Genomic DNA, 27033 nt, shown 5'->3' with positions numbered 1-27033 from the left:
CTACCCCCTTTTTCTCATCCGTAACAATACAAACACTCCACATAGTGTATGAGATGTCTTAAGCTAAATGGCTAGAGTTCTGTTCTACAGCTAACATAGTCTTCTGTCAGAAACATATCATTCACATAATATCCACAAACCACAGGATTTTATCATTTAAAAGCATGTCTTGGTGAACAAGAAAGATAAGGACATTTTGGTAAAATTGTCTGCTAAATACTTGTAAATTTAAATGACTAAGAAAGCCAAATGAAGCAATAAAAGAGAATCAGTGTAAATTTAATCTTGTCCTAGCATATACGTCTGTGTTAAAAAGAATGTTTTAGAAGCAGTTGAACTGGATAGCTCTAAAGAGTTAATCTTTAAACCCAAGACGATTCATCAACTATTTAAAAGACTAAGTAAAGATAAAGCAGAAATACACTATTTTTTTTCTGGTAGTACCTAAAAATCCCAAATAAAAAATAAAAGATCCGAAAAGGGGTAAGGCAGGAACACAAATAGGATTTTGGCTAGAAGGAAGTTGAGACTTAGAAATACCAAGTAGGAGGGGCAATGGAGCTGGAACAAAATATTTCAGGAAGGCAGCTGTAAGCAGCACATTCAATAAATTTGGCCATAGAGAATAATATTTAAAAAAAATCATAATATAAGAATGGCCATAGTGGCTCAGAGCAAAGGTCCATCTTATCCAATTGCTCTTTTCTGACTGTGACTGCTAGTAGATACTGAGGGAAATAAAAAAACATGTATAAAAAGATCTTTTCTCTGTATATATTCTGAATCATCAAAGTCTTAGGTACTTCCTGATTTAAGAAGATGAAGGAAATGCAGATGTAGTTGGTTGAATGGACAAAGTTTAAGAAATTAGAATTATCTTTGAGATTTGTAGAATTAACTTTATGCTTTTAAGTGTCATACAGAGATGTGACTGGTAACCTTTATTTGGGTATGTAAACATTTATCTCTATATCAAACTTCTGCAGTGCATACATTACAGGGATCTGAAATTAAAGAAAGTCATGAAAGAAAACAGAAAACAGATGGCATATGAATATATAACAATTACTAAAAAAACAACTTTCAAACTTCTGACATAAGAAAAACAAATGCTTCATATTTCTTTTCTCAGCAAAAAGAAAGGAACAATGGCAACAGTTCATCCCTGAAAATCAATTCAATAACAAATCAGACACACAGAGAGGATGAAATCAAACATAATTGATTACTACAGTCGTGCTAACATAATTGATTTTATCGCCAAGTATGGAAAAGTTATTGTTAAAAGCAAAGGTATTTATGTGCCATTCTTGTTCTCAGAATATGCTGTAGGAGTCCCACACTTGGATCTGTGCTCCCATGATATGGGTGGCAGTAACTTCCATAGGTCTACCATTTCCATAAATTCAGAAGAGATAAGCCTCCTGAACAGTAGTAAGCATATTTCTGTGTCTAACACTGCATACAGTGATCCCAGCTATCTTCAAATGGTAATCACTTTTTAAAAGAAAATAGCAGAAAAGAATGCAAACTGTACCCTCAGCTCAGCAGGAAAGGTAGATGAGTTAGCAGGGATCTATTATAATTATACACCTGTATTTCTTGTTCTCCAAATAGAAGTAATTTTCCTTTCTCCATGTGGTCGTAATAATAATACACCCTGGCTCCAGCAAGCTAAACTTCTCGAAGAATGTCTCTTTCAAGACTGTCCTCTAGCAATAAAGTATAACAAAGGGAAAACTTTAACATGTGTGCTGCAAGGAGCAATGAGAGAAAAGTTGGGAATAGACAAGTAATGAAAAACAAAGTTTTGTTTCTAATATATGGGGGATAAGTTTTTACGGGCGGGGGGGGAAGTAACTAGTGACATGAAAAAAGCAAACAACGAATGACATTTACTAAATTGGTGGGACAGTATTGGTGTTCTCTGCCCAAAATATGCAACAATACACTGTTTAGCCAATCCAGGGGCATAGTCCAGGCATAAGTGCTTTCTGAAAGAATGAAGAAAACACCATATGGGTGTCCTGCTAGTCCCCTGAAAAAGAATAAATACTTTGCCTTAGCATTCTCTTCATCACATATAATTGAGTTCTGGTAGCTGTTGGACAGTGTCTGAGCCACAAATTTCATCACTGCCAGTTACACTGGAAACTTTGCCTTCCAGAGACCTGAGGAGCCATGGTATCTCCCACCTTCCTACTTTGCTAATTCCTGAATGCTCTGGAGTATCTGAACTCAGCAGACACATACCAAAACATCCCAGAATAAAACTCGGATGTCCATTTGGGTTACTTAGACTGACCCTTAAATGCTAGAAGACTCGTGAAATGAGAACTTCTGATATGGTTTGTGATGGACTCTGATAGACATTGTCATCAGACAAAAAATCCTGTAAGTAAGCAGGGCCAAGTAAGTAGCTCTTCCCTCTCCTCTCCACCCAAAGGTTCATTGCAGAAATATTTGTTGGAGATAACTTTAACTATGATCAAAGCATGGCTTCTATCCACTAGGTTACTTCTCCCACATTCCTGTTTATATAAAGAGAGGATGAGGGGAAGGAACACAGCATGCATAATGCTAATAAATAAAAAATTTAAACGAAGGCCTTATGAGACAAGCTTGTCTCTTGTGACAATAATAATTTCCTTTGGGAGAAATAACACACTTGAATTAGAAAAGAGAGGGAAAGGAGGAAAAAAAAAAGCAGAAACATACAGTTGAAGGGCCAGAGAAACAGATTCACTGAAAACAGACCTGACAGGAAGAGGCATATGAAGCTACTATTTACCATCAAGTGCAGCATGCGTGCATCACCTCCTGGCAAGCAAGTTTAAAACTGTCAGAACACTATGGCTAGCACATTCCTGCTAATCATATCAAGGGACCACAAAACAAGAACAAGGATCTATTTTAATATTTACTACTCAGTGATAACATTTTAAAAGTGTCCTTTCATAGATTCGTTTTACTCATCTGCTTGTAAAGAAGGCTGGACATAACTTTTCTGCTGCAAACAATTTAATTTTTAGTGCAATCTAATGGTATTCTAGAATACTCCTCTCTGCTCATTAGGTCAGGGATCAAACTTGTCACCTCCAAAAGTCCTACGTAGGACTATGAGGAGCATGCCTTGGTTTTCCTGCTCCATATGCTGCATTTCTGAGAACAGAAGCCCTCTGAAATTTTACTGCTTAAGACTCTTTCTTTAACATGACATATGACCTTACCTCAGTTTCATTGCAGCAGAAGATATCAGAATGGGTATAAAATTGTGGATCTAGGTCAGCAAGGGCTGGAGCTGCATTAAATAAAGTCTTTACTGGAAGGAAAAAAAAAAAAAGTCATAAACCATCACCTGAAACCCCACTGTGGTTAATTCATGGCCCTCAATGTTTATTATTAACACACAAAAGGCTCTCAGTTTCTGTGTCCTCATTTTATAGAACTGCTAAAGTTTTGTTTAGTATATTAAAGTTCCCTTCTAATTCATGTGCAGGCACCTGTCATGATGGGAACATGAAAGAAGAGTAACAGAAAAACTAACCAAGAAATTTTTAAATTAAAAAAAAGGGGGGGGGAAGCCTTAGACACTAATGCAATTTGTTTAACTGATGATGCTTCCTCCAGGATTTTAATAAGTTTTACAAGAACTGATTTAGTTCTAGAATTTTTTCAGTGTTGTTATCTGCATTCTGTACATGAAGAAACAGGGGTATGGAGTAATGAAGGGCATGTCCAGACAAAGAGTTAAACGTGCTCTGAATGTGTTGTTACCTAACTTGTTCAAACTGCCACATTATAAAACTGTAGTGTAGACAAGGCACTGTATATTTTTAATATGCTGTCTGGCAGAGCTAGGCCTAAACTTAACACGTGGTAGAATATGTTAGTTAACCTAACTTTAAACAGTAGCCTAAGGCCCCATGTAACAGCAGAAAAGGTTTGTCATAAGGACAGTGTAAGTGACTTACTCACTGTTAACACAGGAAGTCTGCAGACTTGGCTTCTCACTTTGCCAATTTTATGATTAATACTTCTGTGTCTTAACCACAAGGCCATCATTTTTATATAAAGCACATTCTCTTACTTTAGAAATATTCCTTATAGTAAGTGATCAAATCTTCCAATTTGGATGTCTAAATTTTCAGTCCTAAACACATACTCAGACCCTAAGCTATGGCACATAATATTCAGACACCCTGAATGCTTCTGAATCCCATTTAATGCCCTAAAAGAGAAAGATGGACAGAGACTTCTGAAATCTGAATACCAAGAAGTTTAGAAGATGACCTTTTTGATTAACACTCTGAAAGTTTTAGCCTTTGACTGTACAACTTTATCATGTCTCTCTACCTGCCTCGTTAAAAAGAGTATTAAAGTGACAAAGACATTTACTCAGAAGTCAGAAAATGCCAGGATTAGGATTTCCAATGAAATCTTAATTTGGCTCCCTTATATTATTACAATACAGTATGTATTATAATAAACTCTTTAATTATATGATCACATACCACTGAAAAACAGCATGTGATCACGTAATTAAAGACTGCAACATAATACATATGCAGAAAGGAGACAAATTAAGGTTTCACAGGCAACCTTAACTCTTGCATTTCCTATTTTCTGAATTGCAACCCTAATAATTTTTTTTTTTTAAACAGAAATCTTTAAGGTATACTTTCCTAGGTAAAACAAACAAACAGCACATATTGGAAAACAAACTGTCATGTGGTATCATACCAACATATATATGGGTCAGGAGCAGCACTGGAAGTGTTCCAACTTGGGTTTTAAGTAATACAGACTCATCATGAACAGGGTGAAATACATTACTATTAGTTTGCTGTCATATTTATTATCTGCTGAGCAGGGAAACCCTAAGATTCTCTTTCAGGCTGTGAAGAAGAGCATGGCTTGTGAACAGGGTAATCTGTTTGGTCCCCCTGAGGAACACCAAATTATTTTCTGCCCAAATTCTTTCTCTCCCTTTGCCAAGATCCATTCTCCTCACCTAATTTCCATTCTTTATCCCTCCTTGCATAGGCACTATGCAATAGTAACCTTCTTCACTCAACTTTCATCACATCGTATCTCTTTACGCCCCACCTCCTATGCTTTTTTCCCACTTCCAGTACCCACAGCCTACTCCTTGACTCTACCTCTAGCCCAGTCTTGATTCAACAAATCCTATTCTCTGTTGCAATTTTGTTCCCCTTTCAGTTTCTCTCTTCCTTCTTCCTCTGCCACCCCCAAAATCAAGCAAATGTCTCCAATACGTCCCTTGTCTGAAACTTACTCTCCCTCCCCAGCATTCCCGTCCAGCTTTTGTCTCTTCTGTATTCAAATCAAGCAAGCCCCTGCTCTGCACTTCCTGGGCCTACAAGAGATCTTTAACTGTATAAAAGAAGTTGCCTAAAACCAGATTCAGGAATCATGCTGGAAGTCATGCTGCCCAAATGGACAACTGCCTGTGTGGACAGACTCTCAGGGGAAGCTAGCTGGGAAGCTCTAACAATTTTCTCAAGACTATGTGAAAGGTAGTTATTTTCCAAAGGCAGATAATACAGTAAAAATCAGGCAGATTTCCATACTGTTGTAAAGGCTTATCTTTATAAGATAGCTCCTTGCTATCAAGTTTTAAGTGAATGTTAAGGTAGCCAGTATTCATAATTTAAAAGGGGTAGGGTGGGAGGCATTTTCCATTGCCTGGTTTCTACAGCCACTATGCTTTGGCAGAAATTACAGAGTTAACCACAGACAAACAGCTGATAGGAAAAATTGCAGCCCAAGATTAACAAGTTGAAGCATCTGAAAAATAGATCCTTTACTTGCAGGTGACATGGAACCTTAACAACTGAGGCTGCTTCCAGCCCATTCTTCACTACAAGTATTAATAGGCTGGACATTATCAGCCATTTTTTATGGAGTCTGTCATTACAGAAGCCCCAAAACTGCTTTACAGACTTTGATACACAATAACGCTTTGCCATCAATGAAGTGGTCCCCCTCTTTGAAGCAGCAGCAGCTTCACAAAACGTAGCCATCAAAAACCTAGAATTTTCCAGTCAGATTTCCACTACAATTTATACCCATTTCATATAATTATTCACAAGCCTTCCTCCCTTCCTCCCCTCCCTCCCTCCTTTCCTTCCTTCCCTTCCTCCCCTCCCTCCCTCCTTTCCTTCCTTCCCTCCCTCCTTCCTCCCTTTTTTCCTTCCTTCTCCCCAAGATTGTCACAAGATCTTTAATAATTAGTGCCACAATGAGAGGATGTCAGAACATGAGATGTCCCTCTCTAGCTTACAGATACAGAGGATGTTCACTGAACAGAAGCAAAGGGTTCTTGCCTGCGTGTCTACATTCTTTCGCCATCTTATTCTTTTTTTCTTTCAGTAAGAATGAAGAAAAACAAGCAAAAAAACCCTTGAAACAGAGGTTTGAGGCATCTGGGTATGCATCTGTTTTAAACAAAAATAGTCTAGTGCACATCCTAACATGCAGTACTGCATTATACATGAGGGTATTGCAGGCAAGAAGAAGGAAAATTGCATTAACAATTTACAGTTGGCTAAGGATAGATTTTTACAGTGCTACAAACTCAGCTGTTTACTTAGATTTGACTGCACATGACATTTGAACATGTATAGCCTATTGCTTTAAAGCAGAAGCAACCAAAGCTTTCCCGATATGAGAGCTGCACAAGGATAGCAGACTGACAGCAAAGAACTATAGCTGGCCCACAGATAACCACTATCTTTTCTCGATATATTGTGCTGTCTACAGTTGCTAAATGCTTGCATGTCTGTTCCATGTATCAGGTTTGGATTTTTTTTAATTGCCTGTAAAAAAATCCTATCTTTTCTTCTGTCACAGGCTGGCATCTTGCCGTATGAGGGTGACAAAAGTGTGAAGCATCTTACCAAAACTGTGCATAGACTTAGAAGTAGACAAAATAAGTCTGGGATATTGACTTATGACTCAACTATAGTCCATTAACCACTAGATTAAGAATGTTTTAATCCATTTTCATAAAACATAATGAAAAAATATAGTAAGCTCTGTTCCACCCCCCTGCTCCCCCTATATTTTAAGCATTCCAGGTGCTACTGGGTTTTCTAAAGTTTTTAATTTTTATTTAGATTTGCATGAACCCAGTTTTGATATTTCAAACAGAAGTCAAAATAATTTTTCCCCATGCAGTTCTATTTATAGTGTTTATGACTATTACCACCATAGTTTCAGAGCCACACTCTCCCAGGCTCGAATGTAACATAGCTGCTTAAATCAGCACAAAATACATGAACACGATGCATAAAGTTCTGCTACATCTGATGTCTTCACTAGTGCATGAACACCAGTGATAACAACAAGTGCGGAACAGATACTGGTGCAGAAGGAGGACTGAAGAGTCGACAATCCCAACATGCTATGATCTACTGGAGCAAGCCTGGGCTCAGCTGCAAGGAACCAGTTAGTTCTGATCCCAGTTCCATCCCTGACCTGCTGCGTGACTGACCATACTATGAGCTGTACCCTCCCAGTCTTATCTTCTGGATAGACACAAATGACATATTTTTAATCTCATCTAGATGCCTCACATAATTATTTACTTAGTGTTCAAATACTACGGTAATTGTGCTTGAGTAACTGAAAGCATTACAGGCACTTAAAAACATTATGTTGTTAGCGAAACCTGATCCTGTTCAAGCAAAATGTCAGCTTTTATCTAAATATATGCTACACTGAAGGAATAATGGCCTATATTTAAAAGTACAGCACAGTAACAGTTTACTAATAATTTCACAGACCATGACTCTGTCTATTCAATGGCTGTATGCCAAGTCACACTCTTAAGAATTTTGGTTAAGAAGAAAAAGCATTTATTTTACTTTAAGGATGTTAAGTTCTATATAGAAAACCACAGCCATTCCTACTGCTGTGCTGGGAGAACAAGGGCGTAAGTCTGTTTTTGAGGTCATTTCATTCACTTTGTGTGGAACTTTACTGACTTGCATTCATTATGCTTGTTCTGCTCTGGAATAATACCAGAGTCAGGCCCATAGTTCCTGACCTAACAAACAACATTATACTGTATTCAGTCATAGCATGAAAATAGGAGGAAAGGCAGCACCAGACATATACGGGGAGATTATAAGGGTATGGGTTCATTCACCATTCAAGGTAAACACTGCAAAATTTTAAAACTGAATTCAGTTTTTGTTAGAGTAGCATGAATTTGTTGGCTATTGTTTCATTTCTAAATAAAACTAGTATGACAGAAAGCCGAATAGACCACAGGATCTTTATTGTGAAAGCATGATAAAGAATATTTTTCATGCAACACAAATGAGGGAGACAGAATGGCTTATGTTAAATTACCTCCACTGGCACGTGCCATTTTCAGAGCTTCAAGAGAAACAGCAGGGGTTATTTCTAGCTGGCAAACAACCACTCTGGCTTTACAGATGACATCAGAAGCCCTCTTCAGGTCTTCAAAATTTAAAAGCAGGTTGGCTCCTGGGACTATGACAATAACATTCTGTCCTAAAGGGAAGATATTGTGGTTTTTACATTAACTTTTGCAATAAAGTATGTAAAACAATTTCTTGCTTTTCTACAATACATTTCAGATTAGCATTTCAATTGGCTTTCCAAAAAAACCCCACTAAAAATGTATGCGTTGCTGACATTTTCAAATATCCAAAGATTTCAGAAGGTAATCAAGAAGATCGATGGACTAATGAATGCTACACTGCACAACAAATGCAGTATATATTTCTTTGGCAAAAGTCATGTATGGGCTTTCCCCAGTCTTACTTTGGTGTTTTCTATGAACTCTAAAGAAGTACTGTACTAGTCACAGTGGAAATGGGGGACATACGCTAAAGCTGGTATTTGCATTTTCCTAAAATATTCCAGTAGCACTTGGAAGAGAAAAGCATCAATGTGATTACTGAGTTCATATTCCAAAAATGCCATAAAAATTTAAATTTTCCTATCAGCTGGAAACAGAGACTATTTCACACAGCTATGAAAATTATGTACGTTCTTTAGATTTCAGAGAAGCAGGCTTGGTCCATTCACCTGTGACACTTCAAGTTAGGGTCCCTAACCATCATGAAAACCAGAATCAGCTTGCCACCAAAACCCAGAAAGGTTAATGCTTGTGTCTAAGGGAAGTTTTATCGGAAGTGAGTAAAGAAGGTGGGTGACATTCTTCTGCTCTGAAAGCTGGCCAGTAGAATGGTCTAAGCAAACCTATATGTGTAGAAACACGGCAGTATCTCAAAGCGCATCTAAGATCCTTTTCATTCTCGTAGTTTGTTTCACAGTTAGGTGAGGAGGTTCATTTATGTAGGTTCCAAATATTCCTTTGTTTTTCTTCAGACATGCAAGTTGCCTTCTTTTATTGCAGTTTCTTTCTTTCATTCTTTCTTTTTTTAATCCCTGTTACAACACCTAGAGACCTCAGGCATGGGTGCCTCAAATTAAAATTTATTATTAATCACTCAGGTATTAAATTCAATAAGTCAGTTGTTCCTTGATTTACAGGCCCAGCCCGCCCCCGCTGAAGATTCCTTTAAGGACTGCCAATCATTAAAGGCTACCAATTCTGTAATGAACTGAATTACTCTGTAAATAAATATTTATGTTTTTAAATACATTATTTTTGTTGAATGCGACTTCAAAGTCCTCTGAATAAGAAATGTGCAAAGCTTGTCTCCCTAAATATGTTCTGAAGAGAAAGCAGGACAATGGAAAGAATAATATAGTGATCTCAGAGGGAGGGGCCCAAGCTTTCCAAAGCAATTCTGCTGTCAATGGTTTGGTACAGAACAGCTGCATATGAAAAGCAAAACCTCAGCATTTAAAGCCAACACCCTGCTTTTCAACAGACAATGATGGGCATCTTGGATTAAAAAAAAAAAGAAAAAACCTTCTGCAACAAGTAAATGCTATTAAAGATATCTGAATCCAGTTGAGGAAAAACATTCAAAGGCAAATTGCGCCTATTTGGCCAAGCATATATTTTGAAAGCTTATAGGGTACAGCAGTGCAAACAGTAAAAGGCAGGGAATCAGTGGAACAAAAATATTTCATTTCTGCCTGGACTCTGTGCTACCTAGAATCTCAGACTCTATCCACATGTCTTGCTGCATTATCTTGCTGAACTATTTAGCTGTACTGACATGTATATTATTATTAGACTTCAGAGCTAATGGCCCAAGGCGATAAGTAAGGCTGTTTGCTTAAACCCATATGTGCAAATTCAAGGTAGACCATGCTGCACTGGATCACAGTCAGAAGCTTTTCTCTGTAACTACAAAAGGTCAGAGACTTAAAGTCTGCTTTCAAACCTGCCAGGGAAATGCACTACCTGCTGTGGTGTAACACTCTGGACAGGCTTAACCCAAGCTGGAGGGAAAAAGCCACATTCTCTTCTTAGCTACATATACCACACTAACCGTGAATGACAGCAGTCACCACAAACTTACACCAGCATGCATGAAAGCAGAATCTAGACCCATGTACTCACAATTAATACCAGAATTTTGTATTACCAGCAACCATTTTGTTGAAAGCAATTATTTCTTGCCAGGAAAATCAGATGGGAAATCAGCACCAGGGACAACAGAGTTAAAGACAGATGGCAAAGAGGGGTGGGATTCATCTTGTCCAACATTAACTATTTTTTAAAGTTTTCAAAAAAATCCTACATTCTAGAAAATTCTAAGAAAACTAATTTCTAAAAATTAGTTTTCTAGGTTCCTTCGACAAGGAGGAGAGACAAGTATTTTCAGAGTTTTTTTAATCTTACATATCTTAGATATCTGTTTGAGGAGGAGATAAGCTATTGTCTGGAAATGCCTATCTATCTCTGTTAACTCTAGGTGAGGCCTTAAGCAGTACACCTAACTTGGAAACAGCTCAAGTGAGGTAAAATGTTACCCACACGAAGAATGAGAAAAATATACTTACTGCATTACAGTTAATTCTAACGTATCTTTACTTAGACTAAAAATTCACAGTTCTAATGGGAGCATCTACATAATTTTAAGTTTTGTAGACATCACCTATCATATTAAGGGCCACATTCACAGTTGCTATAAGCTAGAACAGCTAAATGAAGATGATAAGCTTGTGCAAGCTTACACCAGATGAGGACTGGGTCCAATCAATACTTGAAACAGTGTGAATGCTAGTATATGTAAATATTGTCCTCAGCTGGGCTTCTAAACCTGCTACTGTCACTTCTTAGAAAGATAGATGCCACCAGATGAGAAGTGCCAATGGAAAAATCAAAGGCAAACCAGTAAACACCACAGTGCAATAACCTTCAATTTATAATGGGATGACAAGCCTAAAAGCCATCAGTAGTAGTGCTTAGAACTCACCAAAATCTCAAACAATGCAATTATAACAATAGCTGCAGAGCTTCTCCATAATAATTCATAGGGAAAAAAGATGATATTTGTGACCAGAAAAGAATGTTACAAGGAAAACGTTTGCTGCCAAAACACACAGTTCATGAATACGAGACCAAGTTTTGGGTGTGTCATGGTATCATAATTTCTGTGCAATTACTTGGTAGGAGCATTGAATAGTCTTGTACACAAAACATTCAAGTTCATGATGAATGTCAATACATAGAAATTCTATAAAAATTCAGGTGACATTTCTTCATAACCCTGAAGGTTCAAAACAAAGATTTTTCTCTTTGGAAAGTATAATTCAAACAAGCTGGCATATGTATTCTAAATTTGCCTTGTTTATTTAGCCTTATCTAAATATATATTTTGAATGCTTTTATACTAGTAGTGCTATGGTATTGAAGGTACACTCACAAAATAATGCCTATTCACTATTCATGAATGATTAATAACTTTATCGTAAAGTCAGCTCAATGCCTATCTTAAGTGAGGGTTATCTCACAGTATTCTGTGTAGGTGAACTTTAAGTCCTAACTTGCAATAATCAAGAACACTTTAATCATGACCTGCCAACCTCTGTTGTCCCTCCACTGAATTTTCGCTATGAACATGGAAGTTGTCAGACTGGTTCAAACTACTGGTCCAGCCAGGCCAGCTTCAAGGCGCTGTCAACAGTCAGTACCAGATATGGGCAAAGCTGCAATAAATTTCACAGCTAATCATGTAAAAAAATATCCATAAAGAGATTTTTTTCCTACCTATATGTGTATGTAAAAGTACAACACACATCATCACTTTATGGAGTTCTCACCATTCAATAGCACAGTTAGCAGAAGGTACGCTAAGTGACAGAGCTAGTGGAAAGAAGACAGGCTGAAAGGGGAAACAAAAGCTGGGGTTCAAAGTGGTGCAATGCACCTCAAAGAAAACATGTTAAGAAAAGTAGCTGGATGTACCAGTTTTTCTCCTAAAGAGAGAAAGTACAGATTCGAAGTGTACAGGGTTGTGGTAAACTGAAGCTTTGTGTTTAGTCAAAACCTATCTGAAGAGGCAGTAGCATAAAAGAGAACAACTGAAAGGAACACAAGGTTCCTCAAAGATTTCTGCACAGATTTCTGAGACCAGCCTAGAGGGAACTTTTGCAGTGTCTCTGGACTGCACGTTTTCCAGTGCAGCACTAGAAACTTGTTAAACACCTCTCCACCATTTTGCATTAAAGCAAGGATTAACCTCCCTATATTTATTGAAACTATACTGTATTATCCCAGAATATAATGCAACTTTGAGAACATCAAATGTACCTGATAATTTTAAAATTTCTAGTACTTTGCTAGTTACAATAATGGGTGAGTTACAGCTGTGCAATCTACTAACCAGTAAAAATCTTCCCAGAAATTCAGCAGCACCAGCTAGACAAACATAGGTAACATCAGGGAAAGTTTACTTCAGAGCCGCCTCTGACTCTGCTCTCTACAGCTTTCTTTTCCTCTCTCTTCAGTCATACATCATAATCTGCTCCCTCTACTTGAGTATCTCTCCTACTTCTGCCTGCGATTTTACTAAGCTGATTAGAGTTGGTATTCTTCCCAAGTATCGGTACTTGTAAAGAATTGGTAAGATGAAGTGCAGGTTAGGTATGTGAAAATACAGCAATTAAAACTTGCCAATTTAAAGAGATGATACCTATGTTTTTCATTTGTCCCTTGTTGTCTTAACACAAAACACCATCACCAGCCCCAACTTCAAATGCTTCCCTTTCAGGTATAATTTGAACTAGCAGAAACTACTTTACATCCATGCATTGAATGCTGTGGTGTTTCAGCTATGCCAGCACAACTACTGTGGTAAAACATGCATGTGTAGACAAGCCCCTTTGAAAAGTGCTGTAAAACCTGTTTAGGTCAAATCAGCCAGGTTTCTACAGGAAAAAAAAAATAGTGCAACAGCAAAGCACATAAGTACTGCTATTTTATTGCAATTTACTAAATTCAGGCGCCAGATGGTTTTAGAGAGAAGTAACAACCAGAACCATTACCAATTCTTTGCATCTGTTTGCTTTATAGCTTAGTTCTGACCAGATTTGCTCTTCTACTAGATTTTAAATGAAATCTGAGGCCAGCAATAACTTAATTTAGGATTTTTCAGTTTCTGAAAGAAACAAACTACATGACATTATGCATTATTCATCTCACTATGTGAATCACAAGACTACAAAGACCCTTCACATGGACACTAACATGTAAGAGCCCATTGTGAACCTCATGGCACTGAACAATCAGTTTCCCTTTCCTGGTATTTACAAAGGCTTTAGATCCACAAGATGGTTTTGTTCCTTAACCTGCACAAAAATTCACGGTGTTATAATTTTAACAGGTCATCCTCTGTTCATTCAAGTTTAGACCATGTTTATCTTAGTTGGCCATGTATATGAATTGGCAAGTAATAAGACTACTTCTTACTTATTCAACTATTCTGGACAGCAAACTTAGTGTAAAACATGGTTACATGTACAAAACAGTGAGGCCTGGAAGTGTGCTACTGGATTCTCACCATCTCTCCTATTTACAATGGCCAGAGTAGTGACTGTATGTGGCATAAGAAAGAAGTTCTTAAGAGTTGCTGTAGTAATTTACCTGCTGGTCCAAACCAAGAGAAGGAGGTGGAAGTAAGAGGCAGGTATCCAGTTTATTCAATGTATTAGAGCTACCTTATTTCTGAATTAAAGCTGTCATGCAAGGCTTTGATTAATCTTACTTAGGGAAAATTAAACTGACATCTCCAACTGATTTGCCTAATTTTCCTGAATGTTCCTGTGTAGACTTGCCTTTAGTCACAGTTCCTTCCCAGGTTTGCTCCTGGAGCGAATAGTCATGTTTCCTTTCCCATTTTAAGCTGTAGCCCAGTGTACTACCATCAGGTTACATAGGAGCTTGTTAAAATGATGTGTCAGCTAAGCTGTGGTAACTGTTCAAATGAAGGCTTAGCTGCACACCAAAAGTGAACTAATCCAATCACACTTAATTTGTTATGTTTCCATAAACATTATTGGTCCTGAGCTTTAAATTTTGATCCAGACACATGTACTTCTAAGAGCTTTCAACTGCACAACTTGCTTGATGAAAAGATAAACAGAAAGTTTTCAGAGGATAATTTAGCAATCTTGAAGAAGAATATGAAAACAAGCCAAATCTTCTTTTCTTCTTCCCCTGCAATATGACCGCAAAGGCACAGGCTAAGGAATATTAACACAGAAAAAACAAGTATGCCATTTCACTGTGTATTCATCCCTACAGATGCAACTTGGGATCAAGAATTGTGGTAGTATTACATGAGAACATAAATACTTCTACTTATACTAAGGACAATTCCTTTTCCTGATTCAGGGCATAATGACTCACTTAGTGTGCTCAGGAGGCAAACCCCTTCCTCATAGTAAAACTGCTAGTTAAGTTGTGGTGGAAAAAGAGAGCTTTAATCTTCTGCTACACTGTGTGTTCTGGCCAATGTAAAACTAGATAGATCAGCTGGCTGATTGAATTATGACTATTGCACTGCTAATCTAAGCATCTGATTCTGCTGCTTTTTGGCACCTCATCCTACAACACTGCCTGCAATTAAAAGGAAGTACAACGAAGTGTGAATAAGATAATGAAAAAAATGAAAGATGTAGAAAAAATAATTCCACAATTAACAGTGATAAGGCAAAGTTTTCTTTTATGGCTGTAGAGGCAGAACAAAGAGGACAATTCGGAGTAGAAATATGTACCTTCACTGTTGACAATTATTGAAGCAGTTCCAGTAGCAGCATCTGTAGTCTGACCTATAAATGCTAAGAAAGGGAAAAGTTACAGCATGCATTAGTTCAAAACATTACTTTCAACCAATAGCATGTGATGCAGTTTAATTGAATTAAATCTAAAATGAACCCATAACCTCCAGCAATTTAAAAATGCTAATTACTCTTTCATGTGCAACAATGCCAGAGAAGCTAACAACAACAAAAAGTGTTAATTTACACCCACAAAACAGAAATGCGAGTCCAACATCCTTTAATTTGGCTACATCTCTGCTTTACAGAAAGCATGTTATTTATGCAGCCTTCTCAGGCACTCCTACATGGAAATATTTCTTTTATCCAATGAGACAATAGAGTTAAGGCTGGAGAAAAAGAAAATACTAAAACAACACAGCATTTAATTCTGTGTAGATTTGCATTTCAGCAGTAATATTAACATGTGCTGTGAAGGCAGCGGTGAGGCTGTGTGTTTCCTCTTTGGATTATTATTCAGATAAATTAACTAGAAGTGAGGCTGGCAGCACTGTCTATTATAAAGATTGTTCCATATTTACTACTATAAGAACCTGTTCTCAGCTATCAGCAAATTTGTCAAATACTAACCAGTGGTCCGAAACTTTCTGTGACAGGTGGGGTTTTTTAGTAGTAAAAAACTGTCAAAAAAGTTGAGGGCTTTTTTTCCCAAGAACTGTATCTGAGAAAAATCTACTGTTTTATTTGAGACAAATTCTGGTGACCTTTTGTTTAAGAAGCTCTGGTGTTCTAACATTTTAGAACATGGACTTGATGCTGGGCAAAAGTTGGCTTCCTTCTCAAGATGTGCCTTTTGTGGCCAATTTAAAAAACTGCTCACATTTGAACAAGGCTGAAAAAACACATAAGATCATGCTCATTGAGTTTTGCTAAAGTATTGCAGTTACCCACCCTGGAGGTACCCTTATGTAGCTCAGAGCTACAAGGGTCAGAGCAGAACTTCCCTTGCAGTTATTTCACCATGAGCTAGGTCTTCACACTGGAACTGAATGCAGAGAACTTGTGTCTCTGGTGCTCTCAATGCTCTTTCTGCAGAAAATAACCAGCATGAGCAGCAAGCTGCCCAGTTCAAATGTAAGAGAGGGAGTAACACATCAGTAAAGGTCTAAATGGTCTGAGCAGCACTGGTAGCCAACAGGTTGTGGAAGACAGGAAGATTGGGAAAGGGGAAAATTACAAACAGGTTGGAATTGGAAAGAAAAGGGGTAAGGTGCTATGTTAGCAAATAGAAGAGTAACGTAAACAAAGACGACATACAACAAGGATCCAAGACGTGAAAGTTGGCAGAACCGGCATTACGACAAGGATTTTCATCCAGTACCCAGTATCCTTATGTATAACAACAGGGATAGGCTAGGCAAGGATTAAACTGAGATGAAAAGCCAGGGACTGAAATAAGATGGTCCTAAGCAAAAAGGTCTGTGCACACTGAATCACCCTTGCCTCCGAATCTTGGAATGCAAGTCGGGATCCCGGACCAGCCTCACCAGCAGTACATCCTATCTTCCTCCACGGCTGATCAATGTAGGGGGTGACAATCTAACACCATTATGAGATATTTTTAGCTCAATCAGCAGAAATTGGTACCTTGGACCTAAACGTTCTAACCCTTCAATTGATCTATCTAGGTATCAATGAAGTGCTATATGGTGAAATTTCTGAATTTTTTTTCCTACACTTTTCTTTTGCTGCTACAAAGATTATTTAAAAATTTATGTTAAGATTGCAAGATCAATCATTTAAACATTTAGCATTGGGATAAGCATTAAGCATCAGAAAACATGAGATTTAAGGTTCCTTGTGGAACATACATTTTCATTAAGTGTTATGCATTATAATAGCTTTATTCATGAAGGAGGCATGCTTTGGAGAGATCTAGAACTGTACACTAACAGACACTGTTTTTATGGTATCCTTGCTTGATTTCCTGTGTAAGTTGGAAGGTATGCAATGAATAAACCTGTATATACGTTTGTGAAATATTCAGATACTATACTGATAAGCATAACAAAAAAGCCCACAAAATACTGACAGTTCTGTCTGTAAAGTAGGATTTGAATAATGCAGTAAATGAAGCTTGTGGCTGCACATTAAACAGAAAAGATAAACAGAATATCGAATTGCCACTTAGTGATTGCATCTGTCCATCCTTGCCTACCCTGAAGGAGACAAGAGTCATGTAGACAAAAATGTGATCGTGTAGTTAAGCAGCACACAATAATACATTTACACAAGAGAGAGAATTAGGGTTACAAAGGTGCAAGATGCTAGACTATTGTGAATACTTAATTTTGCCTTTTCCCCAAAGGCTTTTCACATTGCTTTTTGTGTGTATGTGTGTTAACAAACAGCGGCTGCAGTCTCTAAAATGACTGCATGTGTCGTTTCACAAAACAGAGTTGAAATGTACTGAGTTGACAAATGCATTTCCACTCTATCCCTCCCTTCCCAACATGAAATTGAGAATGAATAATCAGACTGGATTTTTCAATTTCTCACCAGGCATTACCATCATTAATACCAGCCTAAACAACTGCAGAACAGCAAGTTATCTTCAGATGACTTGCACTGATGTAATCATCTGAGATTTAGAGGTAATAACATTAAATTTTATTTTTAGTGGTACAGCTGATTTTGGAAGTCCCCTATTTTCACCCACATTCATTCATTCCTGCCAAGCATCAAAACAATTATTCATAGTTCTGAATGGTAAAACATATCCAGTAAGGCAATAAAATAAGAAACCCTCCACTACCAATTTTTAAAGCTTAAAAATAATATAAAAGGTTTCTTTAAAGTAAAATTTTACCTGTAGAAATACCATTCTTCTTCAAATTTTCAACATAATCATTGCCAAAGGAATCCTTCCCAACCTATACAAGAGATAAAAGGATCAGTTTTCTCTACAGAAAGGTGAGAGGATAGATAGATCATCTTTAGACAACAGATCTAATGTAATTTGGAATGATCTAATGTAATTTGAATACAACACCTTCTGTTTTGCAGCACTTTGCCTTATTAATAAACAAATAAGAAACTAATAAATAATAGTAAAAATGTATTAATAGTATTAATAAACAATAGGAATAGTATTCTGCAGTTTTCTCCTATATTACAAAACTCCCTTCTACACCCATGTTGCTATATTCAAATTTCATTCTCTTACAACCACAGTGTTCCCTTGACACTGAAGCTTTCTGGGGATTTTAAAATTTGGAAGTGTACTGAATTATTCAGCTTCAGATTGAAAGCATTTATAGCAGCTCTGGTGTCCTTCTTAATTGCAGTTCATATTTTGAATTTTCTACCTCAAGTTTCCTTGGTGGAAAAATATCAAACTGTGGTTATGGGATAGAAAGTGATGATAAATGTGGCATTGCTGATTTCCATAATTTTCAGTACTAAATGCACTGTTTACAAATTCAACATTTTTTATTTGCTTTATCCAGCAACAGCAGATCAAGTTGAGTTAGGGAGTCAAGCTACGCTCTACTGTTTCTCTAACAGCAAGGTAAAGAGCTTGTAATTTCAGCTCCACTAATCCTTTTACCTGAACAGAATTCTGCTTGCTGTTTATTCAGACTAATAAGCATTTCTTCTTGTTACATTACACAAGCTGAACAAAGGAGATAAGATATATGGAGAAAAAAATGGTATAACTTGCTTAATGTCAAAATAGCATTTAAAATATATTTATAAAGACAACATAGCTTTTAATTCACCACTTTTAGCCTATGTCTTTAGCATGCATAGTGTGTGCTCCCACTTTCAAGAGTAAGTTGTGTATCTGAGCGGTATCAAAGACTGACCAATGCTACAGGAAATATTTTTGCAAGAGAAAAAAAAATACCTTTCATATTAGAAGCCAAATCAAGATCCTGGTCACAGTCTAGACAATGAAGGAATTACACAAGAAGCCCCAAGTACTGATCCATCTTCTCATAAAACAGCACTAAATAGCTAACGGTGTATTTGAGTTACTGGAAGCACAGAGCAGCTGCCTCTGTTGCCTGCTGTTAGAAATTTGCCTATTTATGAGCTCAGTCCTTTAGAAAGCTTGGAGAAGACCCGAGTAGTAGCTAGTGATCACAACAATCAAACCCTATGAAGTGTCATGGATGGATGATCCTTCCCCCCACATATTCTATTGCACAACCATGTTTGGAAACATATTTTAATTTCCTACAACCTCTATAAGGGATCTTTCTAAAGCATTATTAGGGATGGTCCCAGTCTTTTACCAAAGGACAATGGCAATCTAGGTCAAAACAGCCTAACCAGACAGAACATTCCTCTAGTACATTGAAAAAAAAAACCCAAACCCAACAACATTTACTTTGGTCACTGTGTTATTCATTGTTTGCATATTAGAACATTTCTGTACCTCTGACTACTCCCAGTTTGCCAGACAGGGCGGGTTGTCAGAAGCTGCAACTTCTGACTGCTTTAGGCTGGATGACTGCAGCCATCTGCAATTTAAACGGGAGTCGCGCTCACCTCTGCAGTCCAACAGTAGTACTACTGGAATGCACTCCACCTAATGGTTATCACCTTCTCCCTCCCTCACTGCTACAAAGCTTCTACAACAAATCTCAGGATCTGCTTAGTTATTTCAGCAATGGCGTATTTCATAAGCATTTTCCAAAAGCTTAACTGAAACTTCCTTCCTTCAGCTCTGGGTCCTACATAACTGACAGACATCCCTTATTGTTCAACTGTCATAACAACTGAGATCAGCCATGCTACTTTTGCTCACAGCAAGACATCTCAGTGCTGGAGGGAAGCCCTTGGAGAGATCTCCATGGAGGTCCTTTTCTTTTGGATACTTCTTTCCATGTTAGTTCATCAGCATCCAACCTAGTTAATCCCAGTGTGTTTGAAGGGCTTATCTTTCCATTCAGGCTTTATCCCCAAGGAAGACAAAGTATTGGGCATCAGACTCATTTTAGATTAAAGGCATATTTACTGACTATGTCAAATTATATAACATTGTTTTAAATATTTTCTGCTTTTGCATAGACCCTGCTAGATGGACTATTGGGTAAACAAAACTAAATGTCTTAGTCTGCTGACCACAGAACATCGTATGTGCTGAAATAGCATTTCTTCTTTCTTGAGCTTTTAACAACAATAGCCGTTTGTACAAGCATTATGGTCATATAGTTTGCATATTAGAATGAGTGGAATTACAACAGTATTTTTCAGTCTGGGTTTTCCCTGCTTACTATCATGTTTTCCATTTGGAGCTAGAGGAGCTGGATGGCATTATAGCAGCTAAAATTCTAGCACCTTAGAGAATCAAACTCATTTGTACCTGAAAATTAATTACAACAAAACCAGGTACCTCTTGACAATTTTTTGTTTAATCTATTCTATATGTTCTTTCTTCTTGAGTGTGTTTACTCATTTTCAACATTAGGGAATTAAACAGGCACTAAAGACAATTATAAGACGGTAATACAAAAGGAAAAAACAATTGAAGATATCCACCATATTCTGGGCTGCATCTGAGATATAGCTATATTGTTACAATGAAGTGAGGATTCAGACTTACAGCACTTTAACTTAAATTTGGCTTACAGATCATCTAAAGAGAGAAGACTACATAGCATGGTAATACAGCACTTCCTATTTCTAAATGGGAATCAAATGCAGCTGGGGCTTAAGTAGAATTTAGCATATGCAGTATCAGGCTAGTGACATCAATGTCCTGTGAGGATCATTACAAATTGTTTGTCAGAAGTAAACCAGGACTTTTTTCAGCACATACATGTCTTTCAGACCAACATCCCTCCACCATCTTAATCTAGGATGTTTAACAGATTTTTCTGGTAATGGCCACTACTTCAAAAAAAAAAAAAAAAAAAGAGTAGCTTGGGGAGTTTGGAATCTCTCAAGACCACTGTGCAGTTTTCAGTACTGCAACAGAGTTCTTGTATGAACACAGGCAAGTAATTTATTTGCTTAGATCCTTTAGTTCCCTGACAGTATTCCTTTACATTTCTCTGAACAATTGTCTTTCTTGTCTTTCTGAAGTGGCGACTATTCCATCAATACATAGTTCTACTGTACTGAGCAAATTGAGGAGCAGAGTTTAAGACTGATACTGTGATACATACTGATAACCCTGAGTAACACCAGCCACTTGCAGAGACATCCAGGCAGAAAGTAGAATGCTGATTGCATTTCCACTACTCAAACTCAGTACTTGGATTTTACATTAAAATCCACAGCATTCTGTGGCATCTCTAGTCATAACTGTAAGTCATTCTAAAACTCCTTCTCTCAAACCTTCACCAAATAGTCACTGGCTTTCTTTTGTGTTTTAAAGGTATGAAGAATGCCTTGTCAATTGATCTGAGATGTCTACCTCTACTCTTCTTGAGGACATCCTCTGTCTAAATTACAGTCCTAGTGAGAGGATGCCACACTTCGGCAGAATGTCCCTCTAGTATTAATACTGATTCCATTCCTTGAACTTCAGATTTTAGAAGCAATTGTTGAACCTGTACTGGATAAAAAATGTTGGGAATTATGACCAAAACATAAGTGTGTACTGAGCACAGAGTGTGTGTGTGAGGGCCAATCTGGCTTTAAGAACCACTGAATACTTAAGATGACTTGTTAAAGTAAAAATAATTGAATTTTAATGGTTCATTATTGCCTGACTCTTAGTTTATTCAGCAAGAAACTTTATGCTACATCCCATTGACCTATGCAGATGTAAGACTGTACTGCTATGAAATGAGACTATTTTGTGAGGCTGTAAAGTGCATATTCAATTTAAAAAGTGAATATTAACTTTTAAAATTAAAATAATACAAAATGCTAACATTTATAGATATTAGAGTCATTCTTTGCTGTTTCTTTTCTCCCATGAATACACATCAGAAAGAAAGAAAGAAGACTAGGTTTTACTGAAATAACATAAATATGATTTTGGAAAGTAATTAGAAATTATAGTAACTGCGAAATTTTATTAGGAATGTAAATGTTTCCAGAAACATGTATGCACTGAGGAAAGGCTAGACCATTAAAAAATAAAACAAAATTCGCACTTTTGGTGGAAAAAAACCCTTTAACATTTAGCAGGAAATGTTAGCAGGGAATTCATTGCCAGTTCATCTTGTACTTGAATCTGATCATCCTTGAATGCAAAGATAATCAAATATACACAATATTACAGAAGCACAAACATTGCCAATATAAAAAAAAAAACCACACCACACTGAAGAATAACTAGTGATAATGACCCACAGAAATGCTTGCAGGTGTAATTTAGATTTATAGCTACCATTCTTTACCCTAATTATTGGATTGGAAAACCAGTGAGAAAGGCTTCCTTGAGATGTTTCCAGTTCTTCTCAAAAAATCCCTGACAGACAATGATCCAACAAATCTAGCATCCTCCCCCAGCTATGGCAATAAAATATGTCCAGTCAAGTTGAAGTTTCATCTACAGTTAGCACAGGATAGACAATAAGGCTAGAGAGAGAGAAAATTTGATCTTAACCTTAGTAATGATCACTCAAAACTTATAATGTTTAATGACAAAAATCAAAGAAAAGCATTGTAAGAATATAGCATCTGACAAGCTGAATCAGCCCCATGGTCTGTGAGCCAGTCTTTAGAACTGCTGTATATCAGATCTTTCAGAAAAGTGGGAAAAAAAATCCCAAAGCACGCAAGGGTTGTAGAATTTGGACATGAACATCTCATCCTAATCTCAAGTAATGAGATAATGATTTAACCCTTGAAGCACAAAGTTTAATATTTCTTCTCAAATTTGTTACTGGCTTGTCAGTGTCTGATTTTTAATCACCTACAAAGTAAATTTCATATTGACTATAATGCCTAGCACCTGAACGTCATCATTGAAGCCCTGATTGTTCTAAGAGTGTGGAACATAAAGAGGAGGGGCTAGTCAAGATTACGTGAATTTTGAACATCTCAAATTCCCTCCAATTCTCTTTTCCACGGTACAACAGTCTAAGTTTTGCAATCCTTCTTTATAGGCAATTTCTGCCAGGTCTCCAGCCAACTAGTCTTTGGTTCTGGCAGTGTTCTTAAAACAGCCTCCTCCATGCTTAAATTTATAGCTGAAATAACAAAAAGAAAAGGGAATTACAGAGGGATAAAAAAACCCCAACCAACAACTTTTCTGTAAGTCACCTAAAGGTTTACTGGAATTTGCAGGAGCATTTAGTTCAGCTGTAATCCAAGAGCAAGTCAGTGCTTACCTTGCAGATCAGCGAGGTCTTGGCCCCAAGTCGAGCAGACTGGACACACTGGTTGGCTCCTTTCCCACCAAAACCAATGAAAAACTTATGTCCAAGGATAGTTTCTCCAGCCCTTGGCAATTGTGTAGTAAGGCTATTCCAATTTAAAGCAATATTTACATACATTAGTGACTGAAAATAACAAGCATCTGCAAAATAAGAATTACATTCTTATAATCCTAAATGGTCCAACAGCCAGCCAGTAAGACCAAAAAAGACTTGAAAGACCGTTTAGGGTCTTTACTCCACATCCCACCAGTTTAAGTTTATTCTTTATATGCCACCTAGTCAAGCTTCTCGTTTATTACTCAAGAGAGGGATTGCATTTCTTTTGTTCATGTTTCATGTTTCTACAGGAAAAGAAGCACTTGATCCCTGACTGGGATTCCCCAGAGCTAACTCAATACAGATAAATAATAAATCTATAGGTCTCACTGCTCATGTTGTTTTAATGTAACATTCAGCTCAAGTTTACATATTGTTCATTTAATTTCATTACATCTAATTATACTTTTGTGAACCACCCTATGTAATTTTTCACTTTGTTGGCATTCACACCCCTCAAAATTGTAGATCGTTATCAAAACCTTCCTCCCCTCTGCTGTCACTCAGGCACACTGTACATATTTAACTTTTTTCTTTTTTAAGTTTTTGTCTTACAAATCAAGCTTTACAACTTCCCAGCATTTTGTTGTTTCTTGAACACAGTCCAATTACATTTACAGCCTTCTGGGGATGGGTGCCCAGAACCAGATACACTAATACAAGCGAAGACCCATCAGGAGTATATTCTGGTTTCATTTCAATTTTGGAAAAAACAAAACAAAACTGTAATTTTGTTAACCCTACCAGATGCTTTGCTATCCAGCAAAAGTTGAAAGGAAGAAAAGACACCACCGAGACTATGTATGTGGAAGAATTTCTCCAAATGCAAAATGTTCGCTTACTTTTGCCACTTCTATTAAAATACATAGCTCGAAGCTGTGTTTACAACACTCAGATTACCAAAATCTCTGCCTCCTCAAGGCATACATTCCAGGCACAAGGTTTAAAAATGTAATTCCTTCTATCTCTTAAGCTACAAACAAGTTCACATGTGTAGAGGGAAGGCCTCCTACAATGTACTACACAACCTGTTCAGACAATGACAGTTAGGTCAGACAGGTTTCCAAAAGTCTGCAGGGAAGAAACAGAGAGTGGGGAAGGGGAGTCTGAAAGAATGCAGAGGAATCTGCCCTAATGAGGAAGAGATTAACTTCAGCTCTGTTTGTCAATTTATAACATTATTTTACCAATAAATCTTACAACAGCTTCAAAATTGCCAGCCCTCCAATTCAGAAAAAAGGTGACATGCTTCTGCACTAGCAAATCACTACAGAGAGCTTTCTGAAAAGGATATGAAGAACACCTGTATGTTACTTTCTGAGTTTATGCTGCAACTTCTGGGGCATATTGGTGTTTGCAAAATCTTACAGAACTAATGACAGAACACAGCCTGATTTACTGAAAATTCTCAGGAAAAAGCAAACATTTTTTCCCTTCTAATTTTCAATTCCAGCATCCATCAGTCCAAAGTTTTAGGATCATTAGGAAATCAAGAAAACCTACAGTTAAACTAGCAAAGCCAAACAAGTCCTGAACTCCCAGAAATTAAGATTTTTGCTTTGAAGGAGTTGTTACAGGTCTGTGCTTCAACAGTAGTTAGTTTCCAGAGAGATACAGGTAGCGGTGCAGACTCTAAGAAGGGATGCTCACTAATGGAGCACCCCAGATTTTAGTGTGAGGGTATGGTACCCAGCCAGCAGGTTTATTTTGTGGGGGTGACCACAGAGAAACCCCAGAAGGCTCACACATATAGCTAATGGCACTCATTTTGTTTCCAGAGAGGCAGAGCCAGGAATACTTCATTTGGAAATGTTTACACCATTTTAAATAAAAATACAACAGCTTTTTAGAAGTATACTTATAGGTACCTTATATATATATATATATGGAAAGGGTTGCTAAGTTAAAACTGTTTGCCCACAGCAGCATCTGGCAGGTTGTTTACAACAGTGAGTAACTGTAAGGTTTCAGGGAACGAGGTATAATGAGTGTAGATAAATAATGTTTATTAATGGTAACATCTATAATTTATCGCTATTTTCAGCATTGGAAGCCAAACTAGTGATGGTTGTGGACCAGAGGATGAAGGCCACAAAACTCAGCTGAGGAAGCTCCTATTCAGCCAGTGCCAGGGTACTGCATGCACACTTCTAAAATTATGTGCCATTCAGCAAAGAATAGTTGTTCCACCCAGCCTTGGTAGGAAATAGTAATAGCAGCTCTTGTATAATTCCTTTCATCCACAGATCTCACTACACTTTAAAAAGCAGAACAACATCATTATTCCTGCTTTGTGGGTGTGAAACTTAGGCAAGTCATTTTGCCTTTTTGTGCCTCAGGTCAGCCAAGAAGCCAGTGGCAAAACCAAAAGTAGAGATCAGCTCAATCCCCTAGCTGACAGTATCTTCTCATTTAAATTCTGCAGTATGAAAATGGTATCAAGTCTCAAATAATTTTCCTTCTTTAGGGTGTTTTTCAGAGATTATTGCTTATTCTAAATCGAATTTGTTTCCACAAAAAGCTAATATATTTTTAGACAGAGATTAACAATTATGACATCCCAGCAGACATCTGCTAATAGCACTGCTCTGAGTTCATACACATTTTCAAGAAGTACATTCAACCATACATATTCTTGTTTTAACAGTGACCAGATCATGACTTGATTCTTCTCTCAGTTATGTTGGCATCAACATGCAACTCCAATGGAAGCATCATAATCGCACTGGTGAAAAAACAAGCTTGGTGAGATCAGAATCTGGGGCTCAAAGTTTCAAGCAGCATGGCATAACAATTGCCTGTGGGAATCAAACAGCTTGTTGAAGACGGGGAGATGACCTCTTTTATTGGTTTGATGGAAAGGTACAAGGCAAAGGGCAAAGGATCAAGTTGGAACAGTGATTTATAATTAGCCAGTTTTTAAAATAGGCTAACAGACTACACAAGAACATGCAGCAAGTTCCTGTAGCTCACTGTAAACAAAAACCCCCACCTTATTACATTTCAGGCATGATCGCCAATCCTTTCACACCAATTCTTCACTCCAGAAGCCTATTTTTATTTTCCATATCAAACAAATTCAGAGTACTGATCTATATATAAGCCCGGAGGTTTCACTTTCACTGAAACAGGTGTTCAAGAATTTTTGGTTTTGCTAATATAATGCTATTCCCTTGTCATTTAATTCTGCAACTAGACTAACTTTTGATTCACATCTGACAATTTTAATGAGCATTACAGGCTTCTGTTATGAATGGGCAATGATGAGTAATCTGTATGATTAAGGAAGCCTATAAAATCTTGACTTATTGATGGTGCCACAAAGAATACTCAAAATAGCCTAAAAGTGATGAAACAGCTAATGTTACTCCAAAACTAGGCTAAA

The 27033-nt window shown here is 37.3% G+C and overlaps 1 protein-coding gene across 1 annotated transcript in view; it reads right to left on the bottom strand.

Annotated features, from left to right (window-relative positions):
* RBKS (ribokinase) overlaps positions 1 to 27033 on the bottom strand; it is a 69018-nt gene that overhangs the window by 25989 nt on the left and 15996 nt on the right. Inside the window, exons 2-6 of the mRNA XM_010576519.1 lie at positions 23505 to 23637; positions 18074 to 18137; positions 15202 to 15264; positions 8383 to 8547; positions 3231 to 3322 (exon numbers count right to left, since the gene is read on the bottom strand). Coding sequence (XP_010574821.1) covers positions 3231 to 3322; positions 8383 to 8547; positions 15202 to 15264; positions 18074 to 18137; positions 23505 to 23637 — 517 coding nt within the window. The remainder of the gene's footprint in view (positions 1 to 3230; positions 3323 to 8382; positions 8548 to 15201; positions 15265 to 18073; positions 18138 to 23504; positions 23638 to 27033) is intronic.

This window comes from Haliaeetus leucocephalus, unplaced genomic scaffold (genome assembly GCF_000737465.1).
Source record: "Haliaeetus leucocephalus isolate CR32 unplaced genomic scaffold, Haliaeetus_leucocephalus-4.0 Scaffold526, whole genome shotgun sequence".
Taxonomy (NCBI): Eukaryota; Metazoa; Chordata; class Aves; order Accipitriformes; family Accipitridae; genus Haliaeetus; species Haliaeetus leucocephalus.
This window is presented reverse-complemented; position numbering and strand designations above follow the sequence as displayed.